The sequence below is a fragment of the Protopterus annectens genome, chromosome 4.part0 (genome assembly GCF_019279795.1).
Source record: "Protopterus annectens isolate FY-2018-M chromosome 4.part0, PAN1.0, whole genome shotgun sequence".
Taxonomy (NCBI): Eukaryota; Metazoa; Chordata; order Ceratodontiformes; family Protopteridae; genus Protopterus; species Protopterus annectens.
In genome coordinates, this window is record NC_056733.1 from 684,940,966 (window position 1) to 684,959,434 (window position 18,469).

The following is an 18,469-nucleotide window of genomic DNA, read 5'->3' on the forward strand; positions in this document are numbered from 1 at the left end:
TCATAAGGATCCCTCAGTGTGTGGGGCGAGTGTCCCTGTTGAGATAAACCACAGCATAAGTTAAAAGTTGCCCATATTGCTGTAACATTGAGCCATAACTGTAGGCATACCACTCACATGTACCTCATTATGAGAAATGTTTCTCATTTTTGGTCTAAAAAAATTCCTCAAAAGTTCCACAGTGAAGGAGTGCATCACACATTCAGTGTTAGGACTTGTTTTAATTGATAGTTGTAAATAGAAATTAATCATATTAATTCATGAAAATCACTTTTTATAATAAAAAGTAGCACATTTTGACCATCCTTTGAGCTTCCTAGTTGAAGATGTTACTAAGCTGTTAGTAAATGTTCCATATTTTGCCCATTTGTTCCATATTATGGAAGGTAGTGCTCCTCATTTTTGAAATGGAAGGTTGAGAGCTAGAATTTTTGCCCCTTTATGCCCCATATTCCATTGAATTGCATCATTGGCTTACTAATTTATATTACTACTAATTTAGTAATCAATTTGCAGTTCACAAAATGATTTCCTTATTTGGGTCATTTGCATACTGCAAGTTCACAATAGGGGCCATAAGCGTAGCATAGTAAGGCATAACGTTGCAGTACGGGGTTTGTTACTCAACAGCTGCAACATATAGAGAAGTCCTCCATGCATCTTGCCCTGCCTCCTGAAGCCACAGTGTATCAGCTACAGTAAGCATGGCTTTCTGTTCAGGAGAATTTGCCAAGGGCACGTCTCATTGCCATCTTCTAGTAAAAGTGTGGCATACAGCCGAGCCAGTCACCATTTATTTATTTACCTTGTTAACTAGGTTTGTGGTCTGACCTATAGATCCTTTTCAGCCACAAACCATGCCATGCTAACAATTGTACAGCTTTCTGAGAACACGCTCCTCTGAGCACAAGTAGTATATAAAGCAATTAGGCAGTTACAGCAGTATCAAGAGACTCCATAACAAGAATAGCATGGTTATAGAGCAGATGTTATATTAAAGTTACAGTAGCAGTACCGCACTTTTAAGAAAGCAGTACTGTGGCATATCACATAAGTCATTAGCAGCCTTGTGTACTCAGAGGTGAAAAATGCTGTGTGGATGGCACTTTTTTCAGTTCACACAGCTGCAGTGTCATTCCCAAACAATGTACAGTATAATAAAGTGCAGTGCAGCATATACATTCTTGTAATTTGCAAAAGATGTTTGACTCCTGACTAGAAGTGTTATTGACATTGTTTAACTTTTACCCTCTTAAGCAGCATGTACTGTGTAGAGAGTTGGTGTCCCAGTACTTGTACGTATGGAAACATGCATGAGTAAGTAATGGATTGATTAATTCTCCTGTAACTTTTATATTTAAATATTGCAAACAGGATATCCTTCCAGTTTTGGTGACATAATGTTCAACTAGCTCAGTTTACTTGTATCTGGAAATCATTCTTAGTGTTTTTAAAAGTGAAGTACTTCTATAGTCACTTCATTTTCTCCAACATTATAGCCCACTCAGCCAGTTTAGCTGCTACTGCTGCAGGAATGTCTCTGTCTGGAGTTTTTTCGAATTTGCCATTTGTAAGTCGATTAATTATTTGTAAATGCTGCAAACTAGCTGCCCCTTTAGGAGTACCACAGGTGTTACCCTAAATAGAATGCGATATGGTACGTACCCCTGTTTGAGACTAGTGTTACAGTTTTGGTACTCTCCCATTCAATTAATGAATGTCGTGCAGTGCTGTTCCTTATGATGAACATATTATGGTTGTGTGATGGTACTGTTTTTTTTAATTTCTCCAAGTCTTTTCGGTTTTGAATACCATGACAGGAATGGACCCCATTCCAAGTCAAAGTATGATTAAAGTTCATGAAATTGGTATTATTTCAATCTTTGTTAGCCAGAAGTGCTCTTCACAGCACACGCAGTGTGTCCAGTAATGACATCTCCTGCAATTTGTACTGAATTACATGCATCGGTAACGTATCCAAGTACAACTGTTAATTCTTTTTTATAAGACCCGTTGCTCCTACTACTTTTGGAACTGTCTGGGTATCCTCAATCCACATTGCCCTTGTTTCTGCTTGTGAATCCTGGTATTTTATGACCGTGTCTCTCTGTGTATGTAAGACACTGTAGTCACTGGATGCAGCAATTTCAATGCACAATGCTACTTTTGTCTTTTCATGGACTACTGTATCTGGTTTTCTTGCATCTATTTTTTGAACTGTTGGTAAGGGCGATCCCATGTAATATAAACCTAATCATTTTCTATAATGATTTGTGGCTCAATGTTTCCAGTGTTTTTCAGCTACTTCAGTATTATGTTTGCAGAATCTCTGATAAAAGTCTTGCCATATTATTATGCCTTTCAGTATAAAGTCCTTCTGCCATTAGTATATCACAGCTAGCAAGATGTGTGACTGTTTCCAGTTTTTTTCAAAATGTCCACTTTTCTCTTGGGCCGTCAATATTAACCTTTCAACTTTTGGTTTAAATTCATCTCTCCTTAACCATTCCTGCATTCGATCCTGATCAACATGAGGTTGTTCCAAGAATTTTCTATGCTTACAAAATATATTTATTCATTTTCCACATTTCTTGTTTTTTCATCTGATCCTTCACCTTATATTCTTTCTTTTGTTTTTTTGGCACATTCAGTTGCTGCCTGAGTTTTTTCTACATCTGGTTTGATTTCCAATCCCACTTGACACCATTATGCTTCTGCTAAACTAAGCTGGTAAGTCATCTTACACTTCTCCTCCTGTTTTAAAAGTTTCATTACATCTGGGTCTTGTGAGGTCAGCAGATATGTATCCAGTCCTGCGATTGCAGATCTATACATGTAATCAATTTCGAGGAGGGGCATACCTCCTTGAGAACAGAGAATATGTAGTCTTGGTATGCACACTGATTTTTATATATCATTTGATGAGCAGAAATATCCTTCTTGTCTTCCTGTCCAAGCTTTCCAACACCTTTTGGGGCCAGTCAATCGCTCCAAAACTGTACATTAGGGCAGGAAGAGCAAATTAATTTATAGGTTGGACTTGTTCCTAGATGTCAACATTGTTTTCAGTAATAATTTAAGTCTTCTAAAATATTCCTAAGTTTTATTCGCATTTGTTAATGTTTTATTGTTGATCCTTCATCAATTCCCAAATATTTATACTCTCCCTCTTTTATATCACATTCTTGCCCCAAACTGATGTTTTCTTGGTGCTGCCGTTTTCCTGCTTTAAAGGTTGCTTTTGCAGATTTATCAAGACCAAATGACATTCTTATAGCATCTAAACATTTTTTGACAACTTGCAGTTGTGATTTCAGTTCCTCATCTGATGAGCTATACAGTTTTAAATTGACAAAGAAAAGATATGTCTTTACGCTTTGTTGTTTTCTAGAAGCCAAATTGTAGCCATGGCCTAAACTGTTAAGTAGACAGCTTAATGGGTTAAAGGCAGGACAGAATAACAGTGGTGACAGAGAATCACCCTGGAATATCCTCCTTTGAATTTTTATCCCTGGAATAATAATTTGTCCTTTATCATGGCTTAATATTATATTGGAATGCCACTGTTTCTTAGTCACTGTAATGTAGTCGATCAATGTAGGGTGCATCTTATACATTTTTAAGCACTCTCTTATCCATGAATGTGGGATACTATTAAAAATGCTTTTTTATAGTCAGTCTATGGCATATTTAGATTCTTCCCCATTTTACAGTTCTCCACTATGACTTTAACGGCAAATTATATATGACTTTCTTTTATTGCCCTTTTGTTCTACTGCCATAATTGAGTTTTCTTCTAAATGACTATAAACTCTGTCAGCATCAATTCTAGTGTATAGTTTATACATCATCCAAAGGCAAGTTATTGGTTTATAGTTTTTGGGGTAGCTTGCAGGTTCAGTCTTAAGTAGGAGTATTGTTTTTCCTGTTAGCCAGGTTGGTGTCTGTTTAGGGTGTGTGTATAAATGGTTATTACTCCTAGCTAAATCTTCATGCAAAGATGTTAATACTTTTAACCAGAAGTTAGGTACTGCATCTGGGCCTAGGGTTTTCCAATTAAAGGCTTTTCTTAACTTTGTTTCAATCTCTGTGGCTGTTACTTCATCCCATTTCATATCCTGTACCATTAAACTTATTTTTTTCTTTTACTACTTCCATCCATTTAGCATCTTTATGTTCCACAGGATCTTCAGAAATACTTCTCCAAAATGCATTTTTTTGTGGTCTTTCAGTTCCTTTTACCTTGTTTCCCAATTCTCTGTAAAACTTTTTTTGGTCATCAATAAATTGTTTATTTTGTACTTTTCCTTTATATTTATCTGCATATCTTTTGTTTTTCCACACATACTGAAATGTTTAGTTTGGTATTTGCAATAATGCATGATAGATCTCTGTATGTTCTAATACTGCGCATTGCTTTTATTACATCTATCTTTCTTAGTATTTTTGTTGATCTGTTGCATTTTCTATAGTCTTAACAGCGGCGCTTGTTTTAATTGTTTTATAGTTTTCTCTATTTGATACTTCATGATGGTATTGATTTATCCCCTTCTTTCCCTTACTACCCTGTGTTTTTGTGGCAGAACTTTATCAATTTAGCTGCACAGCAATATATCTTTACTTCTGTTATATCCCATGGATCTTTATGGACAGTTCTAATTAGTGTTCATTTGTTTTATCAAACTTCTGACTTTTGGGGTTTTATTGACCTTCTGCAGTCTGTTTCATTTGCTTATTTTAATGTGTGTCCCTATCTCTACTAAATCAAGCAATTCTTCTCTTAGCTCTTTTCTTCTCAACTGAGAGCACATTTTTTGTTTTTCATTTCCTGTGGGCATTCTATGAAAACTTCTGTCACATCGCATCAGTTTTATCCTGTGCCATCCATTGCTGTCATATGGGAATTCATTGACCTATCATGCCTCAACATTGACTACATCAGAGTTTCCACAGTTTCCTGTTCCTTCCCATGCTGTCCAACTTCAAGTGAACATTTGTACTGGTTTCCTGTGGAAGGCTCCAAAATATCTTCATATGGCACCTGACCAATTGCTTCCCGTTCCACTGGTTTCTCCTTGATTTAGATGTATATTGCTCTATCCTACAGTGATGCTTTCTGAATTAGATTTTCTACACTGAATCCTTCACTTCGCAGGTACTCCATAATCTCAGTTTCTATTTCTTTAACTTCTCCATTGCTAATCTCCTTTTCCACTTTTCCTCTGTCTTTTTATTTTTTGTATTGTAAAGTTTTCCATGTCCAGATTCCTGTGCCTGCATTTCTCTTCAAATGTCTTTGGTGCTGCTCTTTTTTAATTGATTCGTTTTGCTTTCTCCTTTGCATAAATATTACACCATATTAAATCTTTCTTCCCCATCTCCGTATTTCTTCTTCAGACGTCTCCTGATCTTCCTGCTTCTAATTACTTTGCAGACTTGCTCCATCATGCTGTGATGTATCTTCTACACCAAATCTTTAACTTTGCAGGCACTCCATAACTTCAACTTCTATTTTTTTTTTAACTTCTGCTGTACTAATCTTCTTTTCTGCATTCCCTCTTTTTGATATTTATTTATTGTGAAAGTTTCCATATCTGGATGCCTTTGCCTGTGTTTCTCTTTGAATATCTTTGGGGCTGCTTTCTTTATATTGATTAATTTGGCTTTCTCCTTTGCATAAATATTGCACCATATCAAATCTCTTGTTTCCCATGTCCATATTTCTTTTTTATTATTTTCAGAAAAAGATCTGTAGGTTTTGTTTATATTTTTGCGCTTCCTCATATGCTTTTTCCAAACAGATCAAAGTTTCTTAATCTATGTACTGTTTTTCACAAACCTGTTGCATTAATGAGCACACATTTTTATTTAAAGCTTCTGACAGTTGTTTTTCTTGGGGAAGTATTTTTCTGTCCTCTAATTTCTCTCCTATCATTTTCTATATCTTGTATCTGGTGATTCTGGGCTTTTTGCATAATGGTAACCATACATAATTTATTTCTTATCCTCCAATAGTCCACTTTATCGTCTTTATGGCTCTTCTTTGGTCCATCAGTTTTTGTAATTTTTGTGGACTACTACTTCCTTCAACAATTGGAGGGGGGGGGTGCATCCTCCCCCTGGGCCTGGCCTGGCCCCATTGTAGGAATGTTTCCGTATTTTGAAGATTCAACACTGTCATCTTTTCCAGTCCTGGCACCAGTGTACCTACCAGGATTGGGCACTTTTTTTATCTTGGGTCTTGTACATCCAGCAATCTTTTTAAATTTTTAACCTACTGCTGTCCATGATATGTTATATAAATACAGTCTAGGTATCTTTTTTTTAATTTTAAACTACTTCTGTCCATGGTATATGCTATATAAATAGTCTATATATCCGTGTCGTTTTGAGATTTTTTGAAAAACAGGGTCCACCTTGTGAAGGTACTCACCAAGACTTGAGGATGAATTCAGTTTCAGCAGTACAACTCTCTTTTGCTTGCTGACTTATCTCTCCATTCGGACGGTACTCTGTGTAATGGCTGATGTTCAAATAGATGCATTGCTGGCCTTAGGCATAGGCCAACTAGGCGGCCGCCTAGGGCGCTGCTGTAGCAGGGGCACTTTTTCAGTATTTATTTGGTGTAGCTAGACCAGGATGGGGGCACCAGGTGGTATGGTGGGGGTGCCGTGAGCCCTTTTGCCTAGGGCACCAGTTGACCTAAGGCCACTCCTGAATAGATGGATCATTGCTGTAAGATGGGGTTCCCCCCTCCTAAGATGTGGTACTACCTGAAAGTCAGGCCTGCCAAAAACTAGTAAGTATGTCTGGCATTAGGCCAGCTTGTGTCAGTATCTTAGGATGGGGTGTTTAGTCTTAGAATGCATCTTTTATCCACTTTGTCATTAAGCATACACTCTTAATCCATAGCCAGCCTTATGCATATGCCAACTAGGTGGCCAGCTAGGGTGCCAGTCTGTCAGTGGCACTTTTCCAGTATTTATTTTTTTTGTAGTAAAGTAGTTCCTTTAAAATATGTTAAGTACAGGAAAAACTGAAGAGTAAGACAAACTGTGAGGAAGAAGGAAGAAAAAAGTAATCTGGATGGTGTAGATAGATTAGGATGGGGGAACTGGGTGGTGTAGGGGGGAGGGTGTTTCTGCACCCTAGGGCACCATTTAACCAAAGGCTGGCCCTGTTTTAAACTTGTATTTTTCGCTTGGAATTTAGTGTGGACTTCACTTTAGTTAAGGCCTGCAGGGTTAAAATACATAAGCATTTGTTGGTAACAGACCTGAAAGTTCCCAGTGTTGGCATTTAAAAAAAGGAGCTGGATGCATTTCCCTTTACAGTTTGGTTTCCAGCTTGTCTTCTCAACAGGAGAGAATTTACAACCTCCTGTGGTATTAGTTTTCTAGCTAGAGCTTCAAAGCAGGTCTCTCTCTGATTTCTGATATCTTTCCACTAGTGAACATTGTGCTAAGATCATTATATCTAGGCATTTGTCATGAGTACCCTTGCAAACTGTACTTTCTTAAAACAGCTTATGTTCAAAATAAACCATATATGACCTGTTGCACAGTAATTAACCATTGTGCTCAACTTCATTTGTAAGGACTGTGAAAACAACTAGACAAGTTCAAACAGAATATTCAGGTTTTTTGATTTTGGTCTTTTTACCTTTCCAGTATCTTTTTTTGCACATGCTGCCAGTTGTAATTTCCTGTTCCAGTCTTTCATTTGTTTTTGTGAGTGCATATTAATTTCACCACTAAAAATTGCAGTAGAACTGAGGTATGTTTTGCATGTTGACATATCTGTAAGCATGTAGTAGTTGTGTATTTCCCCCTTTTTGCCCACGTCTCTGCACAGATTTGCAAGCTGCAGCTACAGAAGGGTGCAGGTGTCCTGGCAGTGATGAGTAGCATATGTGCCCTAACCTTGAGAAGAGTGACAATATGGTTATGGAGGCAACTCTACTCTGTTTCCAGATTTTACAACTGACTTATATTACTGGTCATACAGTATTTAAGCTATCCACATCCCTGAGCCCTTGGGCTGGCATTCACAGTTCATTACTTTAATAAAACTAAGCAAGTAAAGGAGTAGTAGAAATGACAATAAATTGTTGGATTGCTAGGTAAATCTGATGGTTTGTCGAATGCCTTATTTTAGCTGACCTGTAAATGGCTGCTGATTTGCCATTTTGCTTTATTTTGCAGGTGCCCAGTGTTACAACTATATGCCAGACAGATAATGACTGCAGCACCGATGTTCCTGACATTCACAGCAGTGGTATGACCTAAACATTTTAGTTCTATATTTAAATCTACTTTTAAAATAGTAATGTGAATGAGAGAAGAGGGTATGCAGACACCCATGATTTGCTAGCCAAGACTGTAGGACAAGTATAGATATGAGAATTGTTGCAATTTAAAGGGACAAAGCTTGCTAGAAGTCTCTTAAATATCAAGTCCTAAGAACAGTGGTAGATAACAAGACTGGAACTCAAGTCACAGGTCCAGTTCTGTTTTGAGTGGTAACATATATGGGATATTTATTGTAGTTTATATCAAGTAGGGCTGGAACAATAATTCTTTCCTTACTAACTTACTTAACAAGAAGATAATCTGAATATTTTGTAGTGATGTAGAGATAAGTCCATTACTTTATAAAGTCAGAATTCAAAGAAAATGTCATGCTTGGAGCATGTGACATACAGGGATTGAAGCTTGCTCTGTATTTTCTCAGTTGTAGAAAGTTTAGAAGTAAATTATTGAAAACCTGTACTTTTATGATGCATTGTGTTGACTGCTTAGATTTAATGGAAAAGCTACAACACTGCCATTCTTTGAGAGAGGGGTTTGTGTCTGTTAGTATGTCTGAAACTAGAGCTGTCAATACAATATGCCATTTTTATGTATGGCACTGAAATGAATTCATGAGCGCGTCAAGCAGCTGGAGGGTTTTTGCAAGTACATGAGGACAAGATTATACAGTGTATAAGTGGTTGGCATTGTGGCAGTTAGTGCTATAGAAAGCTGCTGTTAGTTTTGATATGCAGGATCTTTAAGACCATCTTCTTTCCTGGTGATAGCAGGACATTTGATGGCATAATGTACAGTAATGCACAATTTAATGAATTTTGCTTTTGTTGCAGCTACTGCAAGACAGCGCTCCATTCCTCCAAGTTGTTTATAATGAGTGGGCTGTACAAGAAGACAGCCCTTCTGCTGAGGATGTTGGAGGATTTTTACCCAAAAGTGACAATTTAAATAGTGACATGCTGAACAGTTATTTTGTAGCTCATAACATTATCTAAACTCTCAGCCAGTAACATGCGTGCCCTGGTTCCCATCTGGTTATTAAGTGGAAATGATTCAGTGTAGTTCTTAATTATCATACTGTATTATATTTCTGGATGCTTTCTCCCCAGTCTCCTGCTGAAAAGGAGTCTTGCACCCAGGCGCACTTTCCTGATAAGCAAATGCAGTAAATAAAACTGTGAACCTCATCTGAAGAAATCTCTTTAAATATCCTGCCAACTGAAATGGATGTGTATTTTAAGCTATGAGTAGAGGACTACTTAACTGATATAAAAATTCACAATGTCGATAAAAATAGAATGGTTATTGATTTTTTTCCTTTAAAAAAACTACAAACTGAAATGTCATTTTTTTCTGGCCATGAACTTTCTTGTGTTTTGGTGTACCTGCAGTTGCCATTAGTTACAATTTAGATTGAAAGTAGCAGTGTCAGAATTGTAATAGTTGACAATAGATGTCCTTTTGGTGGGTCAGGCTTGTGACCCCTATCAATCATACTGAATACACCCTAGAGGTGAACCAGGAACTGATGCTGTACTACATGAAATTCCCTTAGGCTAGCAGATGTCTGTGTTTACAGAAGACTGTTTTGGTAACTGAAGATTTTTTTTTTCTCTCCAACTGTAAAACAGTACAGCATGTTGGCCTGGTCTAGCACTGTTCTAAAATGTGGATAGGCAAAGATGTACTGAAGTAATGTTAAACTTTTTACTGTGATATTTTCATGTGAAAAGACTAGATCCTACCATTTCCACAGTGAATGAGTGACTAAATACATCAACAGGAAGCAAATGCTTCAAGGACAACCTGTTCCAATGACCTGAAACCACTGACAGGAGAAAGCTCATGTTTTAGCTGGGAATATGGTCTGTGTCTGTTTGCAGACTCCTTCAAATCAGTAATCCCTAGTTTATCAATTACTGAACAGTGGAGAATTCTGTACTGCAAGCTTGTGGTAACCTGCATCTCTGTGATATGCACAGCAGGCCAACAGCAATGGAAAGATGAAATATGGCCAGTTGGGTTCTTCCACACAACATCCTGTTCAAGAAATGTTCGGCATCCTCATTAGAAAGGAGCATGCGCACTCTTGCTCATTAGAAATTAATTGGGTATCAAGACGGACTGATTTCTGCTTGAAGCACAAATGTCTGGACTTCTGCAGGAAATCATCCCTCCACCTCAACAGCCTCATTTTAAAATGGCCTTATGAGTTGGAGTATGTATGACATCTGCTTTTCACAGTTTGCTCTCGCCATTGAAATTCTTGATATATTACATTATCATCAGCCGAGAACTTAATGTTGCTATTTGCCCAGGTTGTGGCTAAAAGATGCAACAAATTCACCAGAAAAACAAAATCACCACTACAAGCTGTAGAATCGGACTAAGTGCTTCTTACATCAAAATAAGTCCAAAACTGCTGTTCATAAAAGCAAAAAATATTTATTGTAGAACACAACGAACTGAGCACTTTCACCCACCATAAATCTAAGGCATCATCAGAGTTTAAAAAAAAAAAAAACAGCACATCACTCGAGCCTTAAATAAGGAAAATCAAACACAGGTGACCCCTATCTAATGTAACCGCTTGAAGACATACACCGTATCATAAAAAAATTCATTCTGAGAAAAAAAATACATATGAAAATTTACACTTTAAAACCTTGTATGTTGTCAGGTATATGGATACCTTATAATAAAAACATTGTGTTATATTAGTGTCGAAGCCGCTGTTTAACTGTGCTCTTAGCTTCAATACGCTGCTTAACAGGACAAGCTTAAGGAGTGAGTGTTGTATTTTTAACTCTGATGATGCCCTAGGTTTATGGTGGGTGAAAGCGTTCAGTTCGTTGTGTTCTACAATAAATATTTCTTGCTTTTATGAAGATTTGGACTTATTTGGATGTAACAAGCGCTTAGTCAGTCTGACTCTACAACTTGCAGTGGTGATTTTTTTTGGTGAATTTGTTTCTGGTGAATTTGTTTGTTTACCACATTTGGTGGAGATTGGTTCTCTGTGGCTAAAAGATAGCTCTTTAGATCAGGCTGCTTGACTGGTTAAAGAACGTGCAGATAAGGAACAAGTTTTAGTACAACAGGAGTGATGATGGTTCACTCTTCATTTATCTTATGTCATTACTGCAAGAATTTGCAAATATGTAAAACTTGTTAGCATGAAAGGGAGGATGATCCCCCTCCTTTTACTCATTTGTCTTATGCCATTACTACAAGTAATGTCTGTTGGCAAAAACATAAAAAATAAAAAAAATCAGTCTGCTGTCTTAATAGAGAATAGAAAGTTAATCTAGGCTTTATTTCTGACAGATATTTGTGTCAGTCTGTGGGCCAGATTCCAAAAGTTACTGAGGCTCTGTGAAAGGCTGACACAGTTAGTGCTATCATATGCTGTTGCTCCCAAATATAGAATACATCCCAAAAGATGTTCTTGCCTAGCCTAATGATACAAGAGGTCTACTTCCATGCTCATTAAGGTAAGTCATAAAAAAATATGAAGATGTGCCAACTAAAGTAAAGAGTAAATGCGTGTTAAGCACATTGAAATTTCCTGTGTTTAAATTGACATACTGTGGTTCATTATTAAAGACTGACACCTTTTCATAGTTGTGATGGTGTTTGTCATTGGCTAAGCTGTAGTGCATCAGTAGTGACCCATATGGAGTATGAAGGCAGGTGCAAACACAAGCAGTGTGACATTTAAGTTACAGATCTCCTGCAAAATCCTAGCTGCTCAGCAAATCCTGGCTTAGCTATCAGGTTGGGGAAAAATGGATACTGCTGTGTGAGGTGTGGAGGTTACAGCCTTGCAATATTGTAGGGATGATCATCCCACTAGAGACCAACCTGTGCACTGCATACAGTGCATTCCATCTGCAGAAATATGCAGCCTTGAGCATCTTGGATCTTTTGCATCTTCTTGGGACTTTGGGAGGAACACATGCACATAAAACCACAAATGAACATTATTCTACCATGTAACTCCTCTGGAAAATGGCAACTTTCTCTTCACTGTTTTATAATTGCACATGTACTTTCAGAGCACCAACTGGCCTTAACTACCCGTTTTTGTAATCATAGCTGTGGGGTGCTGATCCACAAGGAGGATAGCAAGGGAACCAGAAGTCAGATGACCAGATGTATGTGATGTCATTCTGTAATCACTCACTAAAATAATATTTTAGTACTAGGTTAATTTAAACTGAAGTCTCATTGCAGTCTGTTTCTTGGAACCGGACATAGAAGGACCCCTCATCTACTTCATCTTTCCTTGCTCTAGTAAGTGACCAGGGAATACTAATTCTTTAGATCAATCAGGAAAGTATAGTGAGATATGTTAAGTACTGTTTTTCTGTATCTGTGTGAATCTGTTCATCTGTGTTATTTTCATATTTCATGCGTTTGAAACTCTAGTGTTTATGGTAAATGGGTATTCCATATTTTCATGTTCTTTTTATTATTAACTATAGTTAAACTTTTCATTGTGGCTGGATATTAGAGAATATTTTAACCTTTGAGAGTGCTCCTATATATTTGGTGACACCGGGACCACTCCCGAAAGCCTTACTGCATTGACCAAATGCTGTCATTTTTATTAATATCAATTTCACTCAGTATAATTTGATAACCTTGCAAGAGCCTTAAAGTAGCTGGTTTTGGAGTGTCTGGTGGCTGTATAACTACCTTATAGTCTGGGCAGAAGGGAGAGTAGCTAGTAAATCTGTGCCAGCTTTTCCAGGTAGGTGTGTGTACATGTGTGAAAATCAAATTTCAGGATGTGTGTGTGCGTCAGCTGTTTGGGACAGGAAGCACTGGTTTCACAGAGTGCTGGAGAACTTGGTTTGGACACTTGACTGAGGTCACAACTCTAGCTGTGCCAGCGGAGAGTCTTATTGGGAACCTGTGCTGATGCAGAGTGTTGCATCTGGAAATACTGGGTGTATCCATTTTTGTTCCATACATGAATAACTCAAACAGTGCGGAATGGATTCTTACCCTCTTTGTTGGGAGGCCATGAGGATTTGGCAGAGGGTGATGATCTGTCAGCGATTTCTTGTGGCAACACATCCTGTAGAAGTCCAACATTTTGGTCAACATCCTCAGCAGAAGCAACTTATTGCATCATGAGTGGTCCCTAAATCTGATAGTGGCAAATTGCATTTTTCATCACTGGGGCACTCCGTGTTGCAACCTGTTTGCATCCACATCCAACACAAGTACAACAGCTATTACTCCTTCCCTCAGTGGCAGTCACACAGGGATGCTCTGACATTTGCCTGACCCCTGGGTCACCTTTACACTTGTTCCCCTGATAGTGAAGTTTCTACAGAAAGCAGGTTGTTGCAGAGTTTCATTGATCCTTATTGCCCCATTTTGGCTTCACCAGGTATGGTTTCCCTTCCTTTGGCCTCTTCTGAGACATCTCCCTCGACTGTCAGATCCCCTTCTGGATCTCATCTCTCATCCAGCCAGGTTAGATCCCCTCAGTCCCTCAAGTTGACCACATGGTTCCTCCAGTTCCCTTGGTGGCCAGGAATTCCAAGCTTTCACAGCCAGTGATTCATATTTTGTCATCTTCTCAGAGTCTTCTAAAAAAGTGTTTACCAGTAAATGAAATATATTTGTTTTGTGGGTGAAGGCTCTGTGACTTGATCCTTTCTGTGCCCTCTTGGAGTCTGTTTTGGATTTCCTAGGTGAGTTTGGCTCATGCTCTAGCTTCTCTTCTGTCAAGGTACAGTTAGCTGTCATTTCAAACTTTCATGTCAGTAGGAATAATATGTCCTTGGCCTCTCTCAAGATTTCCAAAGCTTTACTGAAAGGTACTTTTCTGTACTTTCACTAGTATGGGATCTGGTCCATCCCTGGGATCTGGCTTTTGCTCTTCAGGTTCTATCTGCCCCCCCTGCCCTTTTGAACCTTCAGCCACCTTGGATTTAAAGCTATTGTCATAGAAAACTTTGTGGTTACCTCTGTCAAAAGGGTTTCAGAATTGCCAGCACTTGATTCTTCCCCTCCTTTATTTTCCATAAGGATAGGGTTTCTCTTCATATGAAACCTTCCTTTTTACCCAAGATAACCTCTGTGAATAATCTTAACAGCTCCATTCCATCTCCCTCTGTTTTTTTTTTTTACCAGTTTTTCCAACAAAGGGGGAATACCTTTTACATTGTTTAGATTAGGCAACTAAGAATTTGTCTTGACTCTGTACATAGTCTTTCAGGAAATCTAGTCAGTTTGTCTCCTATTCAAAATCCAGGCTGGGCACACTTATGTCTATGGTAAGTTTGTCCAAGTGGTTGTCCAATTGTATTTTGTTTGTATAGTCTTTGAAAGGCAAGACCCTTTTATAGAAGTCAAAAAGTCATCTGACTAGGGCTTTTTCTTTTGAGAGTCTATGGATATCTGCACTGCTGCTACACGGTTGGACCATCATACCCTTGTGCTGCATTTTAAGCTGGACATTCAATCCAGGTCGTCTTTTATTTCTGCTGTATTGCAAAATCCTTCCTTTGTTCCTCCTGAGGAATTGTCGTGGCTGGGGACTCTGTCCCACAGGTTGAATCCTAATGGAGCACAGAACATCATATATGAAAGTTATGTACTCACCATAGTGATAGGTCTGTGTTGTCTGTCTTCATCTGGTTTAGCCTTTCTACCCAGACCTTCTTGATGATTTGGCAAGTCTTTCTCGCTCACATAGTCTCACATTTCCCCTGCCTTTTTTTTTCATTGTATCTGTGGAGAAAGTGGATATCAATTGGATGTGTCCTATCATTAAATTTTGACTCATGGGGCAAATTTGTTGTGGGGAGTTGAGGGAGGATCGGGGAGCAGTGGGTAAGGGAGGCTGAGCCAAGACAGGCAAAAGGCTTTAGAATCTGCCTGTGTTGGATCAGAGTCAGATCTGAAGTCCCACAGGTTTAACCAGATGGAGACCGACAGCATGGATCCATCATTATAGTGAGTAAGTACATAACTTTTGTTTGATTTCTCCATTGCTCAGGCACAAATCTAGTGGAGAAGTTGAAGTTGAATAGGCTTAGCAGCAAATCTTCCAGCCACTGTCTAGTGTCAGGGCCCATAGAGCAAGTGTTTTGGCTTATAAGAGTATTCTAGATCTGCACAGTGGTGATCAGAGAGGGTGGTGTGGGTGTACTAATAAGATGGGGAGAATAAAGTTAGAGCTGAATTTGTCTTGCTAATGTTTGCTGTGCCCTCAGGGGATAGTTAAGTGTTCTGTAATAACTCTGAGCATTACCTCTAAGGATTCTGATATACCTGCAGAAGGTTTTGTGGTCATCCTTAACAGAGGTAACAATTCTTGATTCATTCTTAATTTTGTTTCTAAGTTAATCTCTAGATGATGGGGTATTAAGTTTGCTTTTATGTGCTATATGAGTTTCTTCCTTTAATTGTATAGTTTAATACTAGGGCTCCACCATAGAGGGTTTGTTTCTGAATTTGGCATTGTATTTGTTTTAGGAGGATGATTGTCTCAATACATGCTTTGAGGTGGGCATAGAAATTATCCACAAATGTTGCAATATGTGAGATGGTATCATTGAGGTGAAGAGGGCATTGTAATTTCATCAGTTGTTTTTGTTAGTTTGATTATGTTTGCTGTAGAGAAGTCTCTACAGGCAAGAGGGGCTTTGTGGTAAGTCAGGATGTTCTTCATCTCACATTGCTGCAGTCCTTACATATGGGGTAGTCCGCTGTCCTCATACCAAAGTATTAGGCTGGCGTCGGTCACAGATCTGACATCAGGCGTCAGGATATTATCCTCAGTCTTTTGCCGCATGGTCGATGCTCTGAGTTTCAGACCGAAACCAAGTTTTTTTCTTGCCTCAGTTAATTCCGGATGTCAGAAAAAGTGAATAATTGTATTGATTATCACTCTCTTTGCATTCCTTGTTTGGGAAAAGAAGGTTAGATTGTGCTAGGTTAGTCTTTGGTGGCGGTGTAATTATAATATGGGATCCTAGAAGTGCAAAGACAAATCCTTGAAACCTAGACAGGTTGATTCGGGTCCTAGAAGCTACAGTGGAGCAGGTGGATCGGCTGAAGTTTCTGTTGAGTCTCAGGAAACTTTGATTTTGCAGGATGTGGCCTCACAGGAGTCAGGTCAAGCTGAAGGGGCCTCTCAGGTTACTGTTCTCCCTTCTATGCCTAAGGTGGTTAGGCCTTATGCTACTATTTCTAAGGCTTCTTCTAAGGGCAGGTCTGTTTTGCCTTCCTCTGGTGTCCCTCCAGGTACTTCAGGGTCTGTGCCTAAAAAGCACATGCTTAAAATGGCAGAAGATTTGATTACTTTAATTAGAGGTTCTATGCCCCCTCCTGATAAGAGGCCCAGGGTGGAGCCAGAGTTGGAAAGTTTGGATCAGGCCTCAGACGACTCAGACTCTTCTGCTGAAGATATTCAAGATTTTCCCCCTTATTCGGATTCTGATGCAGAGGATTCCACTCATTCTGCTTCTCCTCCAGAGGATTTTTCGTTTTCAGAAACTCTGCTTTCCATGAGGGAGCATTTTAAGTGGGAAGGACAGGATTTCTCTGATTCACGAAGAGGCTTAGGGAATTCTTGTTTTTACCACAGCATAGACCCTTAGCTATACCTCCTGTTTTGGATGTTGTTCAAGATGTTTTCGAGGCTTCCCTTAATCCAGATTCTTTGCCTCCTGCCAGTTAAACCGGACAGGTATTACAGGGTGCCTGAGGCTCATAAATATCTGTATAAGAGTCCTAGGGCGGACCCAGAAACTATTAGTCAGGGGCTTAAGGGTGTTAGAGCTTCTGTTGTAAAGAATCCGGTTCCTCTAGATAAGGAAGCTAGAGCTTTGGATAGATGGGGTAAGAAGGTGTATACCTCTTCTACTTTAGCAATGAGGGCTTTAAATTGCCAGTTTCATATGTTGAAGTATCAGAATTTCCTCCTTTCTCAGCTAAAATCTAAAGTGGATGCTTTGGCAGAGGGCATAGAGTGTAAAGAATTGCAGGATTTAGTACATGTCTCTGAACAGGTGGGTAAGCATTCTTTGCAGTGTGGTTTTGATGCTGTACAGGCCTCTTCTAGGTGGCTGCCACTGGATCAGTTCTTCAGAGGGCACGCCTGGCTTATGGATCAGAATTTGCATGTTAAAACTAGAATTCTGGATGCCCCTTTACAGTCTGAAGTTTTGTTTGGTCCTCCTGTGGAGTCGTTTTGAAGAAAATGGAAGACAAGGCTAAGTCTATGCAGACTGTTAAAGATTTTTGCAGGTGCAACCTCCAAAGTTTAGTAGAAATTGGCCTACTAAGGTGGACCTACCCTTCTTCTGATTCTCAGTCTAGGGGTAGATCTAGACGTGGCAGGGGCAGAGCTCACAGTGCATTCAGGCCTAGAACTTGGAGTTCACCTGCACAATCTGCAGGTGAGGGCAGGGGCCAGTCCTTTCGTAAACAGGCCCAATGACCTGCATTTTCAGCTGCCAGATTCTTCTTCCCTGGCAGCTCCTTTGGGAGAAAAATTAGCACTCTTCAAGCAAAACTGGCATTTAGTCACCCAGGACAAATGGGTATTGGACATTATAAACCGAGGCTACAAGTTCTATTTCCATACATTGCCTCCTTTCAAAGGCATGCCAGGCGTTCCTCCTCGGCAAAGGATAGAGGCTCACAAGCAGATTTCTTTACTTCTTCAAATAGGAGCTATACAGCCAGTTCCTCTGTCAGAAGTGGGACTAGGATTTTATTCTCGCCTGTTTCTAGTACCAAAGAAAGGGAACACGTGGAGACCAATTTTGGATTTATCTATCCTCAACACTTATCTGGACATTCCAAAGTTCAAAATGCTGACGTTACAACAGCTTTTACCTCTGTTGGGAAAAGATCTCTGGATGGTAACTCTGGATCTCAAAGAGGCTTATCTTCATGTTCCTATCAGGCCCAGTTGCAGGAGGTACCGAAATTTACATTATCAGTTCTCTGCATTGCCCTTTGGCTTATCTACTGTTCACAAAGGTTCTGGCTCCAGTGATAGCCTTTTTCAGGTTAAAAGGAATACAGATTTATCCTTATTTGGACGATTGCCTGATTATTGCACAACACAGACGAACTTCTGCATCATCTACAGTATGTGATGGTAGTGTTAAGATGCCTAGGGT

The 18,469-nt window shown here is 39.1% G+C and overlaps 1 protein-coding gene across 3 annotated transcripts in view; it reads left to right on the top strand.

Annotated features, from left to right (window-relative positions):
• Window positions 1-18,469, top strand: part of LOC122799527 (P2X purinoceptor 4-like) — a 1,302,595-nt gene that overhangs the window by 701,842 nt on the left and 582,284 nt on the right. For all 3 annotated transcript variants that reach the window (XM_044068651.1, XM_044068650.1, XM_044068652.1), the window contains exon 4: window positions 8,205-8,277. In XM_044068651.1, the coding sequence (XP_043924586.1) occupies window positions 8,205-8,277 (73 nt within the window). The remainder of the gene's footprint in view (window positions 1-8,204; window positions 8,278-18,469) is intronic.